Source organism: Vidua macroura, chromosome 3 (assembly GCF_024509145.1).
Source record: "Vidua macroura isolate BioBank_ID:100142 chromosome 3, ASM2450914v1, whole genome shotgun sequence".
Taxonomy (NCBI): Eukaryota; Metazoa; Chordata; class Aves; order Passeriformes; family Viduidae; genus Vidua; species Vidua macroura.
Window position 1 is genome coordinate 64,010,627 of NC_071573.1, and position 18,159 is coordinate 64,028,785.

The following is an 18,159-nucleotide window of genomic DNA, read 5'->3' on the forward strand; positions in this document are numbered from 1 at the left end:
GGCGGCACGCGGCTCTTGGGAGCCCGGCTGTGGCGTAGCTTCCACGTGCTGCCGGGGTTTGCTGCCGCGGGTTCCCGGACACGGCTCCGTGTCTCGGGCGCGTGGGCTGGCCAACCGCTGTTACCGTGCGGTAGGGATCCGGCAAAGAGGAAGGAATTTGTCCATTTACTCCGTGCTTGGCAGGAACGGTTTATTGGTCACGTATGGCGCGGGTCGATGGAAAGACGCGACCGCTCCCGGCACTCGCATGGGAGAAAATGGCGTCTGACTGCCGGCGGGATAAGGCTTTATAGAGGGGCGGGGCGAGAGGATCCACGGCCTGCCGCCCAATAGGGGCGGCTGCCGTGGCGATGATGTCAGCAACCGCGACCAACCAGAGAGCCCCGCAGGGGCGGGCACCGAGCCAGAGCGGGCTGAACGGGATCGTGTGGCTAGCACGGGGTTTCCCAGGGCCGGACGGCAGGGTGGTTACAGGAGCAGCACAGGGGTAAGAGCCGGCAGCAGGCAACATGGGGGCAGAAACCGCGGGCGGGAACAACGCGGGGGAAACGCGGGATTACAGAACTTGACTTATTTTAACATAAATTAAAAACCCTAATCTAAACCCAAACTCCGGGATGCAACAGAGACACCTATGATTGTTCTGCTAAAGTGTGTGTGAAGTCTGAAGTAGAATTGATTGGTTTTATATATACAGCAGGATATTTGGATGAGCAATGGACTCATAGCCCTGGGTTTGCACAGCCTTTACCAGCTTCCCAAGCAAGATGAGCACTACCCACTTCAGTTATTCCTACTGGATTGAATACAACCTTGTATGTCATCTGTGGATGTACTTGATGCCTTGCACAGCTCACTGAGAACAAATGATATCTCACACCTGAAGTAGGCATTTCTCTTTGATTCTAGCTGACTCTATAAGAACTTAAAATATTTGGATTGGATTCTGTCAGACACACAATTGGGCCAACTGCCTTCTAAGTCTTGTGTATCTTAGGTCTGCTGAGTGAGCAGGACTATAGATCCTTCAAGGCCCTGAAGCAGGACTGCAACAGAAAAGTTGAGTAGGAAACAAGTTGAGTAGGAAAGTTGAGCTTGGATGGGAAGATCTCAGGTTATATACTCATACATAGTGACACCACTTTTATGTCAACAACAGGATTTAGTAATTTGCTAGTCATCAAAGTTAGTGATACAGCAAATCTTATACAATCTTCCTTTGGAGGCAGTTCAGCTCAATGGCTGCAGGTTTTTAAAAGTTCTTTCTGTCTTTTCTGTTTCATGTGACAGATATGCTATTTCTTAGCTTCTGGGATTCAAACAAGTGCAACACTTCCAAAAGCAAATACAACTAACTCAAGTGACACTGACTATGCATGACAAGACATTGACATTTTGTCAGAAGAGTGTAACCCCAATGCGTAAAGTGGCTTTAAGCATTCAAGTGGGATGCTGCACATCACTAACCCTCTCTTTCTTAACAATGATAAGTGACATGCCACATACATCAGACAGACAGTTTGGGAAAAGCCTCTCTGGGGAAAAGTATTCCAGAAATTTTGTGGCCATTGCCCTGTAACCAAGTGTGAGAGGAGGTCACCTTTATGAGCACTTTGGTTTTTTTAGCCAACTGACAGTGCATAGGGTGCTTCCTCAGAAGACATCTCAGGTTAAACTAGCCAACCAAAAATGCCTTGAAAAATAGCAGTGTTTGTATTAGCACTTGCTACTTTACAGAAATCTGTCAAATCTAGTGTAAATTGCAGTAACAGAAGTGGCCTCAGTGTAACTTATTTTGTTAGGATAAATACATTTCTGTAATGTGAAAACCAAATTCACAGAAATTCAATGTAGAATTATTATATAAAATAGAGAACTAATATGAGAGAACTAATAGAGAACTAAAATGTAGATAGATTTGGTATGCAAAAATCTCAGTATCAGCCTGTTCAAATGACCCATCCATTGCATAACATCATTGCTTCACACTGTCGGTAAGAAATACTTCAAGAAAATACCAGAGCTTTAAAAGTCAGACTAACATAATGACACATATATAACCAAGACTGAGTCATAACAGCAGGCATAAAATTCCCATTTTGAGTCAGCACTTCTCTGTAAATATTCTTCAACAGACGCTAGAAAATAAGGAAAAAAAGAACAGAAGTAACATACATAATATGAATGCACACCAAATTAGAAAAGGGAGTTAAAATTTTAATTGCAAAAAGTAGGTTATATAAAGTATGTTTTATGGCAAACTACAAAATGTGAAGTTGTCCTCATGGCTTGACACTTGATTTTTTTATTACTTTTCCTTAAGGAAAATATTCAAGCTGAATAATATTCACCTGCATAGGTATGTAGAAATACACTTTTGGTAGTAAAAACAGGTTTGTAAATGAAAGTATATCTACAGATACTTCAGATATTTCCTGGAGTTAGGGACTGCTACATGCTACTACAACCAGAACCCCATAATTGCATCCTGAAAAGTCCTCTGAATCACAAAATCACAGACTCATAGACTTATTTATGCTGGAAAAGGTGTCCAAGATTATTGAATCCAACCTTAGACAAAACACTTCATTGTCAACTAGACCATGGCACTAAGTGCCATTTCCAGTTGTTTTTTGAACACCCCCAGGAATGGTGACTTCAACACACTGGGAAGTCCATTCCAGTGCTTAGTAACCCTTCCTGTGAAGAATTCCTCCTGATGTCCAACCTGAACCTCCCCTGGTGCAGTTTGAGGCTATGGCCTCTTGTTCTGGCACTGGTTGCCTGGCAGAAGAGATTGACCCTCACCTGCCTACACCCCCATTTCAGGCAGTTGTAGGGAGCAGTAAGGTCTCTCCTGAGCCTCCTTTCCTCCAGGCTAAACACCCCCAGCTCCCTCACCTGCTCCTCATAAGACTTGGGCTGCAGATCCTTCAACAGCTTCATTGACCTTCTCTGGACACACTCCAGCACTTCAGTGTCCTCCTTGAAGTGAGAGGCCCAGAAATTAGTCTATTTTTTTCTCATGTTTATTCAATAAATCTTGATGCATAATATTATTGTTTCACATATTATTTTAGATCAGAAACAAGGATTCTCTCTGACTGCGATAATCTGCTTCTCAAGAGCTGATAGAATCAGGCTTATTCTGTTTTATTGCCATTTTTCTTATAGACTTATAGAATAGTTTAAATGAGGAAGGGTCATCTAGTTCTACTCACCCTGCCAAGGGCAGGGACACATCAAACAAGATCAAGTTTCTTAAAGCCCTATCCAACCTGACTTTGAACTCTTCCAGGGATGGGTCATCTCTGGGCAATCAGAGATGACCAGAGATGACATCAATAAATTTCTCTGAGCAACTTATTCCAGAGTCTCATCACCCTCACAGTAAAAAAATTCTTCCTAATATCTAATCTAAACCTACTCCCTTTCAGTTAGAAACCCTTTCCCCTTGTTCAGTCACTATACATTCTTGTAAAGAGTGTTTCTCCATCTTTCTTGTATGCTCCTTCAGCTACCTGAGGCTGCTAGAGGGTGTCCCCAAAAAATTCTCTTCTCCAGGCCAAACAAACCAAATTCTCTCCACCTGTCTATATAGCACAGATGCTCCAGCCTTCTGATCATATTCATGGCCTCCTTTAGATTCACTGGAATTCTTCATGTCCTTCTCAAGTTGTGGCCCCCAGAATCCGAACTGCAGTTCAGATCTCACCAGAGTAGGACAGAATCTCCTCCCTTGCCCTGCTGGCCCAACTGCTTCTGATGCAGCCCGGAAGAGGGTTTGATTTCTGGGCTGTGAATGCACATTGCTGGGTCATGTTGAACTTCTTGTCCACCAACATCCCCAGATAGCTGTCCTTTGGGCTTTCTCAATCCGTTCTCTGCCTAGTCTGTACTTGTGCTTGGGATTGCCTCAGTCCATGTGCGGGATCTTGTGCTTGGCCTTGTTGAACTTCATGAGGTTCGCACAAGTTCTCAAGTGTGTCACAGTCTCTCTGGATTTATGGCCCCAATTGTACTGGACCAGGCTCCATACACAGTCAAAGGGAACTTGCTCAGGAATGTTACCACACTTTTGCCACTTCTACCATGTGACTTTACAGAGAGACGACTGTGGTGATTTAGGAATGGCATTCCTCAATTTAGTGTTCCCACTGGAACACTCCAAACCACGCACTGCTCAGTCACTTTCCCTTCACTCTGCCACTGTGGCAGGCTGGGGAGGAGAATTGGAAGCCCAAAAGGTACAGATTGTGAGTTGAAATAAGAACAATTTGCTGGAAACAGCAATGAAATAAGACAATGAACAATAAGAGCAATTATATTAATAGCAGAGTGTACAAGAAGAAAAGCAAGTGATTCACATGTGAATGTTCCCTGCAGAAACCCCAAAAACTGACCTCTCTGTCCACCACCTACCCAACCTGGAATCCATCTCTACCTCCCCAGAAAATCCCCAGAAAATTATGTGAGGTGGTATAGAATTACCTCTGAGTCCTGGCTATGCTCCCTTCTGACTATTGTAAAAATTAATCCTATCGTAGCCAGATCCAGCACATGGGGTTAATAATCCATACAGTGTGAGTATTTCAACTCCTAGTTTGTACACTTTCCTTCTAGACAATATCCTTGTGTATTCTCATTAAGGCATTGCTGGTAATAAAGAGAAAAACACTGTAAACTTTTTGGTGGTTATCGAATAGTTTTTTTCTTAGTAGGTCAGCAGCTATGTCTTACAAATTAAGGCAAAAGGGATAGGCAGGTTATGAGGGAGTTCAACTGTAACATCATTCTTGCCCATTAGTGATAATGCATGAATATAATTGAATAAGAGGTTATTTCTCCAAAACTGTTCATTAAAATCTGGACCAGAGGAGAAAAAGGGTTTCTCCTGCTACTGAATGAGAATCATTCTAAATAACAGATGCTCCAGCCAATTTAAAGGCTAAATTCTCCTCTCTGATACTCACTATACTGGTTCTTTTAACTGCAGTTTCTTAACATGAGTAAGATTTCACTTGACATGAATAAGAGAAATTCTGAACTCAAAAAGACTGAAAGAGGGAAAGAAAATATCTTCTAGGAAGGTCTGAGAGAAACATCACTTTATATGGCTCTTAAATATTTTAAAACAGTATCTTCTTCTCAAGCTATGAACAGATGGACAATTTATGGTGAGATGGGCAACGACAGTATCAACTCAGTGAATGCCAGAAGCTTTGCTGTAGCTGTCTACATGAGGTGGTTTTCACTTCAGCATAACAGCATGCATATGAACAGTTATCACAGAGTACCTGACTCATGGGATGAGTTTGCATTTGATCTTGTTTCCCCACAGCTTACATGTTTCTAAGTAAAATAAATATAAGAACTTAGTTAAAACTTCAATTACTTTCAGACAAAACAGTTACCATATCAGGGAAAATACATTTAAGTTACTCCAGAGTTATTCAGAAATTAAAAACCTGTCAGAAATTCGGTGAATTCATAATTAAATTAAGAACAAAACCAAATATCTGGGAAAACATGGAGTTCCAGCTTGCATTGTATCTAGAAATGGAAACTATGTCTTAGTGTTTCCAATATATTAATAAAGTAATAAGCACAGCATTTATTTAATGGTTTAAATAGACCTCTATAAAGTTTCATTATAAGAATTACTGCAGAAGCCAAGAAGCTGCTGCCTAAGACCTACAGGATTAAAGAAAATAAATATCTGGTTAGGAATCAGAGAACAATTGATTAATTTTCATCTTGCAGCTTGTTTACAGAAAAATTGCTTATGATTCCATGTCTGGATTCATGTTATATTCCTTAATTAATAGGATAAGATAGAAATAGCAATGTAATGAAATTTTCAGATGACAAAATCAGTTAAAGAATTCAGGATCAGAAGGGGCTGTGATACATTGAATTTACGAGGTCAACAGACAGCACAATGTCAAAGAAAATTTAGTGTCAATAAATAGAATTAAATATGTAGTGGAGGGAAAAATATTAAAGTATTTATCTCTAAATTCACTATGTAAATTCAAGAAAGTACCTAAGTATTGCTGCAGACAAGTCTGTGAAAAACTTTCTTCCATATGCAAATGCATTAGGAAAAAGGCATATAATATTCTAAGCTATTGCATAAATCAAAGCTGCATCTTGTCTAGAGTGTTGTGTACAAAACCCTTACATGATAATGTGGCACTGGAGTGGGCTAGGAAAAACAACAAAACTCTCATACAAAGTGAAATAGGATAGATTCAAAATTTCCTCTGAGATTAATTAGTATGATCATGATAAGACTGAAAATCACAAATCTATGTCAAGGGCTCTTTAAAAATGACACAGAGGAACTGGATATCTGTATGGAAATGTAGTTTTCATAATTAATAATTGAACATTTAAAAATAAAGTTAAACTTTCTGTTTCAGGATGGAAACCAATTGCTTCTTATAAGAAAATAAAGGGAGAATTTGTAGAAGACACTTCTATGACAGTATTTAGACTAAATATCTGTTTCTGGCTATTGCTGGGTCATAAAGCTCTATAGAAAGGACTGCTTTTGAGTAGGAACCAGTGTTTTCAAGACTTTGGCTGCTTTCAAGATATCGTCACATTTTGGAAAGGTTTGTGTTTGCTCAACAGCTCAGAAAAAAAGTCCTTTGAAAGCACCACTATGTGTGAGATTGAAGGACTGCTGGTGATCAAGGTTCAAGTTTCTGATAAAAGTCCAAATAGAACAATCTTAAACTTGACATTTTTTTTCCTCCTTGAAAATACTGCATTATCACAGTTTTCTGACCTTTTCACCACTGGAATTTACCTTTCTTTTCCCATCTTACATAAAAAAAAAATTGAACAAGGTCCTCCATCGCTTGTAATGATTTTTTTAACCTATTCACAAAACCTAAAATATGACGATGCTCATTTCTGGTTTCTGGAATAGTTGTCAATCTAGATTTGTAATTCCAGAAAATTGTGTGTATATTCTTGATAAATGTGTTTTGCTTTGTATACCATCTATCTATATTAACTGAAAAATTATGATTGGATTTGGATAGGCCTAGAAAAAACAGACTGTGATTTAAGGCTGCTAATAGAGTCCTCTTTGAATAGCTTTGTGTGTACAAATTCCTAATTCAAGAACTACAAGTCTTTTCAGTACAGAGCAAAGCAAGTTGACTCCAAAATTTATTCTTTCTCAAAATAATCAGGGTAAAAAGCACATGGCCAAGAGTGTCTCTTACATTGGAGCACCACATTTTCTAGTTCTCCGTTTCATGCCCTTCCCTCCCTAGCTACCATACATTATTGAGCAGGTAATATGGCTTTTTATCAACAGCAAACCAAGTTCCTTTGCTGCTTTTCAAATTCAGACACATTGCTCAATTTCTGAAAGAGCAATGTAAAGGACAGCTTTCTGCTCTTTTTCATTTATTCCTTATCATTTTACGTTTGAGTAGCAGGATTTGACCAGAGCAATGCTACTGGCTACTGTGGTCGGAATGAGGCCTCTTCTGTCTCATGAGATTTGTTGAGTATTTACAGTACATTCCATCAGAAAGACTGTGGCCAAGGTGAAAATTCCAGCAGATGTCCCAACAGGATATAACAGCATGATAACAGAAGCTGGCCAGCCGTAAGTGCGGTTGCAGGCCTGGAGGGGCCCAGCTCTGCCTGGGGAGCAGAAGCACGCTGAGCCACATCCTATAAGGCAGCAGCACAGAAGTCAGGAGGAGCCCAGAGGTGCACTGCACATTCACCTATAAGCCCTTCCCAGAGGCTCAATATTTGGGGTTTCTGTTGATTTGGGAGTCACTTCAACACACCTCAAGTGGCTATATAAGTATGCCTTTCAAAAGCCATTGAGACTCCTGTAGCAGTCTCTGGGGGTAAAAACTACTCAATCTTCTGTAACCAGAGTTTGTGAAATGTGCACAGCACAGCTTTGATACACATTTTACCTAAAAAAGGGAAGTGATTGCAAAGAGGGCCAGATCTCAGAAACCTTGTGCCAGGTTTTCACCAATTCTAGTCACAAAACCTTTTATTTTGAGCACATTCTTGAGATGCTTAAAATTTATCTAATTCTCAAAGGAGGGTAAGTAGTAGAAAACATGAAAAATCTTTGAAATCAGAATATTTTTGCCACAGGCCATTGATAAATTGCATTTTAGTAATTCAAGGTTCAACCAGTTCCTTCTTAATCCGTTTTATCCAAATGTACAAACAGTTTGAAGTAAAATGATTTCTCACTTTAAGAACACTGAAGAGACAGAGATCAGCACACAAAATGCAAACATTTGAAACTGCTAGGGAGTGTCTATCCTCTCCTGACCTCATTATCCTTGATTTCTGTCCTGTACCAGGGCACATTATCCAATAAAGGGCAGAGTTACACTTCTGCTTGTTTCATTTCCAGTTCCAGAGCCACAGCAGATCCATTCATATCAGCAGCTGGGTGCTGAACACCCTTTTCTGGGAAGTACAGGCTCTGAATCTTAATTCCTCTCTCTTCTTTTGCCTGCAAATGCTAGCCTAAGGCAGAGGCTTACTAAGACTGCTTCTAAGAGACATTTCAAAATAAAGTGACATCTGTAACTACATTTTTAGAAGTTTCAGTCCTATAAATGTGCGCTGGGGAATGGGTAGTGCATGGATTTTGAACAGATTTAAGAATAAGCTTGGCTCATCTCTGTCAGAGTTGTGGCAGTCATCTGTAAATGCAGGTAACTCTCATTTTAGCCACCTCATCCTTTTTAGTAAAATTGTGTTATGATTTCACAGCACTCACTGTAGATGTATGAAAGGTTTTATTGGAATACTGTGCTGAGTTTAGGGGACTTTTATTCTGTCTCTAGAGTTGGAATATTGGGCACACATCACACCTTCCACTGAGAAGCTAATTCCAGGTTGTTAAAATTTGGGTTAAATTTTAAAGTATCAGTTTTCTTCCAGTCTCTTCTCCATTTTAATACTACAATTTCTAATAGCAAAAAAGCACACATTTCTCTTAAACCGATGATGTCTCATAACTTTTCTCTATACTCCTCTTACCCCTTTATGCCTTGCCATTTCAATCTATCCTCCTCCTTTGTTGTAGGTTGGGTTGATTTAGTCAAGTGTTTTATTAATGTTAGTTATGTTTGTTCCTTGTACTCCCCTATTTTTCCCCTCACAGTGGTTTGTTCCAAGTTGTTTACCCCGGGAATTCCCACCACCTGGATCCACAGTTACCTGTCAATCTTCTCACCTCTCCTGTTTTCTCCTTATTTAGTCCCGTCAGTCAAGGTTTTTCACTCCCTGTTGAGTGTCAATCTTGTGACCACCCCCAGCCTCTTCATGAAAGTTCTGTATCAATCACCCCACCTTAGGCTTTCTATTTGTCCCAGGACTCTGTACCCACCTCTGTTATGTTACCATTGGTTGTTATAGTTGATGACATTTCTCTATCGTTTGTCCCCATTGGGCGAGCCAGGTTTCCACCCCCTACTTAACCTGTTGTCATTCTTTGTTCTCGGGCATTTTGTCACTGCATCCTCTCTGAGAGCATTCTGTTCCCACCACGCCTGGGGGAATAAAGACTCTTTGGGCTCACAAACAAGTGTCCTTCTCTCGTCTCTTCGTCTCCTCTCAGCGTGTGACGCTACCAAAGCTGCGTTACCCACGCCGCAGCGCTCAGCACTACCAGGGAGGCAGACGCCGTTTCCCTGGAGTGCCCTCTCACGTGGTGGCCACCCGGCCTCACACGGGCAGTGCTCGCCGGCGCTTCTCGACTGCTTGAGGTCGTGGCAAGTAGCCGCCACACTCCTTCACTGTTGATTTTGAAATACTCACTCTATGACTCTCTCCCATTACCAATGTCTAGGAGGAAGACTAAATTTATGTGTGAGAATGTAGAAAGCTGGAATAAGCTCTCATCAATAGCAGAGCTGGGTGTCTGTCAGGAAATGCTTCAGTTTCTTCATCTGGCAAAAAAATTTATTCCTTTATTGCACAATATATGTGTGGTTTGATATATGTACACAAAGGCTCATATAGGTGTTTGAATTATTTTTACTGATACTGCTATTAACTTCAATTTTGAAAACACTGTATTTTTGTTTCTATTTCAGCTGCAGTGAAAAAGGAGGGGGAGAAGAAAGGTAAATCAATCTTTTTCCCTTAACTGAAAGGTCTTTCAGGCTGTGACTGCTGTGAGAAACATTTCTTTCGTTCAGTGATACAATTGCAATGATATACAGCGTTGTGATGACATACAGCACCTCGTGTGCTACCATCAGCCAACTTTATCTGCTCCTGCTGTGATAACACTGTTGTCACTTCCACTGTTGGTAGCTCCTTTCTAAAACAGGCCAATACAGACCAGTACCAGACACTTCATCATTCTGGCTGGGAGGAAAATGAAAGGCCTTTGTTACCACATTAGGATTTGTCAAAGAGAACAAAATTTGCAGTGCACCATGCATGCTGACCTGGCTGCTTGCTCTTTGCAGAAGTTGCTTTTCTAGGCACATTTAATTTCCTCTTTTCACATATATATGGAGCTTGCATGTAACCTTTGCTGAAGTCATTCTCTGATATTTTAACAGATTAGTGGGAAAAATTGCCCTAAATCAGAACCTAAAGTATTACTTTTATTTAAAGATAAATAGAATGTATTTATCAGACCCTAAATATCTATTTATAGTGTTGTCTTTTGGAATAAGATTTGCTGAGTTAAAACCTTTATTTCCTAATTTTCTGATTTTATTCAAGTAGCAAAAAATAATGCTATTTGAATAATAATATTTGAATAATGCTATTTGCACTGAGGTGATTTTTTTTTTTAGCCTATTCAACTTTATTGAGTATCGGGCTTATAAATCTTGTCTTTCTTACCAAATAGAGCAATGGGAATATTTTCAGAACATATCCATATATTTCTCAGGATTATTTGAGAAATTTTTTTTATTCAATGAGAAAAAAAAATAGCTCTTTTTTATTGATGGGAGATTTGGTGGGGGGAGTGTAGGGCATGTCTTTTGTCATTTGGAAAGTCTGTGATTCACATAATTGAACAATGGAGCCATCCTTTACTGTCTATACATTAAGACATTTTCAATCCTACTAATTTATTATTTTTTTCTGTTATCCCTGTACAGAGCTGTTAACTGAACTGGAAAAAAAAAATTATAGTCTCAACTGTTTTATCAGCTCATGAGTGAAATCTTGGCTGTGTTGATGTTAGTGGCAAAATTCCCATTCACTCCACTGAAGCCAAAATTTCACTTCATGTCTTTAACAGAACAATAAAATTAATTTCAGTTATCAAAAACAACCATGCTTAATAGGTATCAAGCAGGACATTTTGTCCAAGGATTAATTTGCAACAACTGAGGCGTGAAAGGTAGGACATGAAGCAGGGAGAATCAGAAAACTGGCAGCTACTCATAGAGCCATTGGTTTTCAAATATCAAAATGTCTGCTGAGCTCAAAAACATGAACTGCTACATCCTCGATGGAAAGAAAAGAATGAGGTAATTGTTAAGGGTGCTACTTCTCTCACCCTTGTCAGGTTATGGGCCCATTCTTTTACAGAACACCAAGGGAATTTGTTTTAAATACCTAGTGCTCATTTTTCACCAGGTAGGATTTTCTTCCCCCTTAACCATAATCTTCCCCAACAAAATTGATGGAAAAGTGCATTTTTCATGAACAGTCTTTGAAGTTAGATTGATTTTCCCATTTCATTTTCTTTTCTATATTTCTTTTGCTTAAAAATATTTCCTTTGATTTCTTAGTTGAAAGGATTTTGCAACAAGTATGTGTAGGCTGCTTTCATGCACCTGGATCAGGCTGTATCTCATCCTGCTGATTACCACCAACCTATTTCACAGAAACATGGAAGTATGAACTGAAATTCAGTTTTAGTCATTCTTATGATTATCATCCCTTTATTTATTTTTTTGATTAAACCACCCTCTGGTTTTCTGAGATCATAACCAACATTGTCAGCAAGGAAGGTAGTGATTCTAGTGAAAAAAAAATGCCAGAAAAATGAAATCTTCCAGTGACTAAGACAAACTAGTTCAGTGATGTTCCTGCCTTTAGTAGATATGTGCTAAACTGAAAAACTGAAGAGAAGTAATAAGGCCTCTTCCAAAAAATGAACATGCCATGCTTTAGTTGCTATGCTTTCTCATCTAGCTTCCCCTTCTCTGCAGGTCCCACATGGAAAATACTGCATGCTACTAGCTAACTCCAAATATGAGAAGGTTTTATTTATTTCTGCTTATTCTGTTATCATAAGAAATTGCTCTAGGCTGCATGTGTATTCCTCTGACTGGCAATAAAAAAGGGTAATGTTCACTGGTTTTGCTTAAGGATACAGTATTTTTTGCACAGCTGCAAAAATAATAGAAGTAGCCAGGCAGCGCTCTAAAATGACATGCACAGTTCAAACTGCACTTTACCATTTCTCACATTAGTCATACAGCACACAGACACTGTACTCTACATGAAGCTTTCTCCAATTATTTTGTCCTATTCAAATACATCCCTCATCTAGAAAAACAAGAATAATGAGCCATACAGAGTGACAAGGCATCATAAAAGAGAAGAAGATGGAATGATGCGTTCAGTCAATGGTACATTCTGTGCATAGCATAAATCAGACTTGAAGGAGCTGGCAAGAGACAGAAAAGAACAAAATTAAGATGGAGAAAAATTACATATTGTGCTGATTTCTCCAATACTAACAGGAACCTTGAGGCACAATTAATGCATTAAATTTAGGCATTCACTATTTCTCTTTCAAAGGTTAGGTCTCTAGGACTTTGTGACCAAAGTCCTAGAAAATGGGCAGCTTTACCTTCCAGCATCATGTTATGCCTTCTTTCAACATGTGTGGGATAGAGAAGCTGTCACAGAAATGTGTAAATGTTGTCAATTCCAAAAGGGCAAGAGGCAGAAAACCTTTGCATGAGGACGGCACTTCCTAAATTTCCCAAGAGCAAATCTGGCTGCCAGTAGAGAATAATTTTTAACCCTTGCTAATAATTCAAAGCATGTGAGCAAGGAATCAAACTGATTAAAATAGACCCAGGGGTTGGTAAACTGATACAAATCCCATAATTTCCAGGGCATCCCCAGAAAACAGTAAACAGAAATGTAACATGCTGAAATATTTCAGCATTTTTTCACATTTAATTGCTATTTTTAAATGAAAGAAATATTAGTAATTACTTTTTTATAAACCAAAAGAGTATTTTCATATTTCAAAAATGTTTTATAACTACAGAGGGTTACAAAAATCCTTGTTTGGAATAGAGCCAGATCAAAGAAAACTTTAAGTTTTCCTAGTTCTGCATAAAGTGGAACTTCTTATTTCAATTCATGCTTCCCATACCCTGTTTATTTCTGACTATAGAGGACATGGACTGAGTTGGGGATGTCAAGCAAGTAAGAGTAGTGATTTATCTCTCCAGTCGCTGTCAGACAGTCTTGTTTTGTAAAGATTCTTCACATCTGTGTTTCTAGTGGACCAAACAGGATTCAACCGTGACACAATCCCTGTGGTTGCTCATTAACTAACACAAGTATGTGTAAGAACACTCTCACTGTTGAAAGTGACTCATAAACCTGAGCTGCCAGGGAGTTGGTTTCTCCAGCCTACTTGGAGCTAATGACCAGGAGACAGAGAACAAACTCTGCCTTGCTTCTGAGAGCACATCTCAATTCAGTAAAGAACAATTTCCTTCTAGTACTCCTTGTAATGGTACTGTATGGCTTGGAAACTGCTGTTCTTCATACAGGATGTGGAATAAACTGGCCAAGGCACACTGGCATCCCTTTTCAATATACATAAAAATCAAGATGCTTTCCAAACTGAAAAAAAAAAAAACAAAACAAAACAAAACGGGGGGATTTCAGAACTGCTTAGTTTTGTAATTGACCAGAAAAATTGAAAGTCAGCCATCTTATTCATAAAGCAAATGGCCATGGTAGCATGGGATTTCTGCTCAGCTGCAGATGCCACTGGTTCAAGATGAATAACAGCTTCATTTTGCCATTTTCTAACAAGAGTCAAAGGATAAGAAGGTAGATTATCTGATTCTATAACTGCAAAGTGTGTTACACAGCCTCTTAATAGGACTTTTAGTCCTAAACAAAGGAATTAAAAAACCCCAAATCATTATAAATACTTTAAAAACAATTTTTTTTAAATAGGGTCCAAAATTCTGTATTATATACTAGAAAATAATAAATACAGCCATATGCTAATATGCTGTTGAAACTATTAGTGATATTTTGACTGCTGAAGGCAGGCAGCTCTCTCAAAGGTAACAATCACTGAAATAGCCACAAGATGGAGCCCAAAGGATCTTCCGAACTGTAGTTAATATTGTCATCCTGCATCAGATTAAGAGTTAAATAAAGTGATTTTACTGAAGAACACTCTACAGAAATCTTGAACTGCAAACAAGATGTTTTTCAATGGAAATCCACTCCTGACTAAAGCTGTTTTCAATTTGATAGATGGCTACCCATGCAGTGGTGAGCTTTGATTTCCCATGCTAATATAACAAGTCCCCAGCATTTTCAAGGAATATTGATGAACAGCTAATTTATATTAAATAAAGAAAATTATCTGAAAAGATTACATTGGTCAACTGTTAAATTTGCTTGACCTCTGTTTGCCTTGTCTCAACTATCTTAGGGGCATAAATAATTTATGTCCATTTTACAGGGTTGTGTGAGACTTAACGATCTGCACAACCTCTGTTTAGTGATGGACAGAACTTCCCATGTTGCAGATACTTCAGTGGGATAAGACATGACCCATTCAATATAAGCAGGTAGAAGAATGACTGTCTCAAAATCATGACTATTCACTGAATTCATAAATTTTAAGAAATTTTTTAGATACTCAGGTTAATGTAATCATTAAGAAACTTTACCTCATGCAAATTTAGATGTCTAAAATTTTAAATCTACATTGAAACTGTTCATCCTAGTCTCAGTTTAGGGCTGATAGAGAGAAATAAGCATCTGCAAAGAGTGTTTCATCTGTCTTGTATCTGTGTCAGAATGCAATTACTTATCCCTCTGGAGATATTTCTATTTCTCACTTAATTATAACAGGGAACATAGTTTAGGTTTAGTAACAAGAACAGAAAGCAAATGTCAATGAATATTAGGATTGTTTGTTGCTAATTTACAACTTTTCCTCTCTTAAGAATCTGACATTGAAAGAGAAGGGAGAAGGAGCAGGTCATTTGTAGATCTTAAAAACTGATTGAATATCCACTCTTATTATACTTAGATGGAGGATCTAATGCAAATATTTAATCTAGACATTTTAACAGTAAGGTGAAATCTCCATGTTTATCTACCTAACACCTCTGTGTACTCATAGTTGGAACATAAAACTAATGATGCTACCTTGCATCCATGTTTTTTTCAAAAAAATGCTGATACTTTTATTTTTAGTAGGATTTAACCAAAAAATCTTGACAATTGGTTACAACTTTGTAATCTATTCAAGGTAAAATTGAGATTACACTCTTTTAAGTCTTATATAAGAACAAACCTGCAAAATGATTCATACTGATAGACCTCGCATAGCATTTCAATTGCAGTTACGATTACAACTTGTGTTAATTGTTCTTAGTTGCATTAAAGTACAACAGTAATTTAATCAGCCCCTGCTACCAAAAACAGGAGTTAGTTAAACTAGTGTTTCAATGATTATGAAACAGCTGGGATTTCTGAAGAAAGAGTGTTCTGTGTAATTGGTGGCCTGTGTTGTTACTGTAAGTTAGATGTAACACATATATATTGGCATCATGTCAGAAATACTCACATCTGTCAGTAGGCATAATCTGCTTGAACACCTGTGTCTCCACATAACACATGTTTAATTGGCTAAAAATTTCCCCGTGGGATAAGCTAATACTATATTGCTCTGCACAAAGATGTGTGCAAATAAAAGCTCAGAATTATTCTATTCAGATGCAATTCCAGAATGAATAGTTCTTCTAGTGTCAATCTATCTTTCTTTTTCTTACCTATGCAGACATCATTTGCAGAAATGTACTTTTGGAGCCGTAATTAAAGCAAAAGCAGTGATCAGCAGCATTTCATGAGGAACAAAGATGGTTCAGTGTGTTATGCCTCTAGAAGTTAGTCATTAGCCCTTTGCTTTAATCACCATGTTAATTTGAGTAGCCCACTGGGAAAAGCCCATTTTTTCAAAAGCCAATTAATTTTTATTGTTCTCCACTCCTTATATCAACTAATCTCTCCTCCAAAATTCTTTTTTTTCTAGATTTCCATAGTCATCTTATCTTGTTTATTATCATTTCACATTTATTTAATAACATATGTAAATATATTTTCAGCCATTATTATACTTTTACAAATCCAGTCATAGATAAGAAGGACCTCAGCTAAAAAGTTCCTTTTCAAAGTATTTGTATGGAATCTGGACCCAAGGGGGTTAGTTTGCCAGCTTTCACAAATAACAGGCATTATGACTGAAGGTTAAATTATAACAAATATTAACATCAGCAAGAGGTGCTACTTTTGGCTCCAATTTTTTTATATAGAGTGGTGAACATTTTTTTGCATAAACTAACATCTATATTCTGAAAAATCATTCTAACGTCCTATAAACTTCAGCCTGCCTGATTTCACTTAGTTGCCCTTTGCGAGTCAGTAATTCATGTTGCAATAAAGACAACCCAAGCTCCACTGTGTTTTGCCGTAGCTATATGCAAATGTAAAACTGATATTTCTAAAAGTGAAAGTTTGTTAGCATACTCTCCCTCATCTCTATGTTCCCATCCCACAGTTTCAGGGAACAGCACATGAAAACGTCAGAAGCTGAGGATGATATTGAGAGGAAGCTCTTCAGGTCTTTCACCACACGTGCCTAAAGATGAAATACATTAATGCAGCAGATGTACCTCATCTACATTTGACTGAAATTTTATTCTTTCCAGCTCTGTCGATGGAAGATTTGTCCTCCTGGGATATTAGGACTTAGAGTACTTTAAAGATATTAGTTTTCAGTGCCATCATGCAAGATTGCTGTTTCAACAACTTACATTTCCCAGAGCATTTCTATTGTTTAAGTGACTTTGGGAAAGAGAGAAAGATTGGGATCATTACTAATGATTCCTAAAGGCATGCATCTCAGATTGAAGCTGAAGCAATTCCTCTTATTAAAAGTCATTTAAAAATGTTGGAAATGTCTCTACTTCTTTGCTACTTGTAGTATATTTACACCATTATAAAGTTTTTACCTTCCCTCCTCTCTATTACTTTTTGGTTTTCCCTGTTATATAAAGTACTCTTGAACTGCCGGTTATAAAAAAAAGTCTTAAAAAACAAGTTGCTCTAGACAACGTCAACAAAATCCTCCAAAACCAAGAGTCAGCTCATTTTTCAATATGTAGCCCTGAGGTATAAAACAAACCAAACAGCAAGGACACAAACACGACAGCTCTAGGAAAGCAGATAAATATCTTGGGCTAGGCTGCTCTGGTAAAGAAAATAAAGCTGAAAGAACTGTGAGAGCAGCCTGATAGCTTTTTTTAGTGGAAAATGGCAATAGGAAGATCAGTCTGTTGCAAGTGAATACCATACAGGCTCTAATATCAGTGGTTAAGTATTAATAATAATTGAAAACCATGGCATTTTAGGAGGGTTTGTCTTAACAATTTATCCTATTATCATCCTTCAGCCACTGCTGATAGAGTGATCCAAGGAAATCTGTGGAGATGCACAGACTCAGAGGAGCATTCCTAGACCAAGAGTAGGAGAAAGAAGATCAAGCTCTCTGCTTCCCTACAGATATGTTAATGTGGTATCATATTTCCTTAATGTTTAGAAATCTGGACAAATCTCCTGGAAAATTCTAGGTTTAAGGCAAGCCAGAAATGTAAAATGGATGCTGTAGGGAATTGAGAGATCCTGTGAGGACAAGGCTTTTACAGCATGCAGTGTATTTTAATCGTATACCAACTTCCCCTATTTGTGCCACCACCACACAATTCTTGCTTTCTTTATTTTGACTCAGCATGGGGTAACTCTTGGTCATACTCTGTCAAGGCAATTTTTTAATGTAGAGCAGAGGTCAGGAGGAGCACAAGCCATTTTCTTTCCAGGAATCCTGCT

At 38.4% G+C, this 18,159-nt stretch overlaps 1 protein-coding gene across 1 annotated transcript in view; it reads left to right on the forward strand.

The window, feature by feature from the left end:
* The window catches only part of TRDN (triadin), a 274,790-nt gene that overhangs the window by 221,707 nt on the left and 34,924 nt on the right, over nucleotides 1–18,159 (forward strand). The window contains 1 exon segment of the mRNA XM_053973292.1: nucleotides 10,110–10,139. Coding sequence (XP_053829267.1) covers nucleotides 10,110–10,139 — 30 coding nt within the window.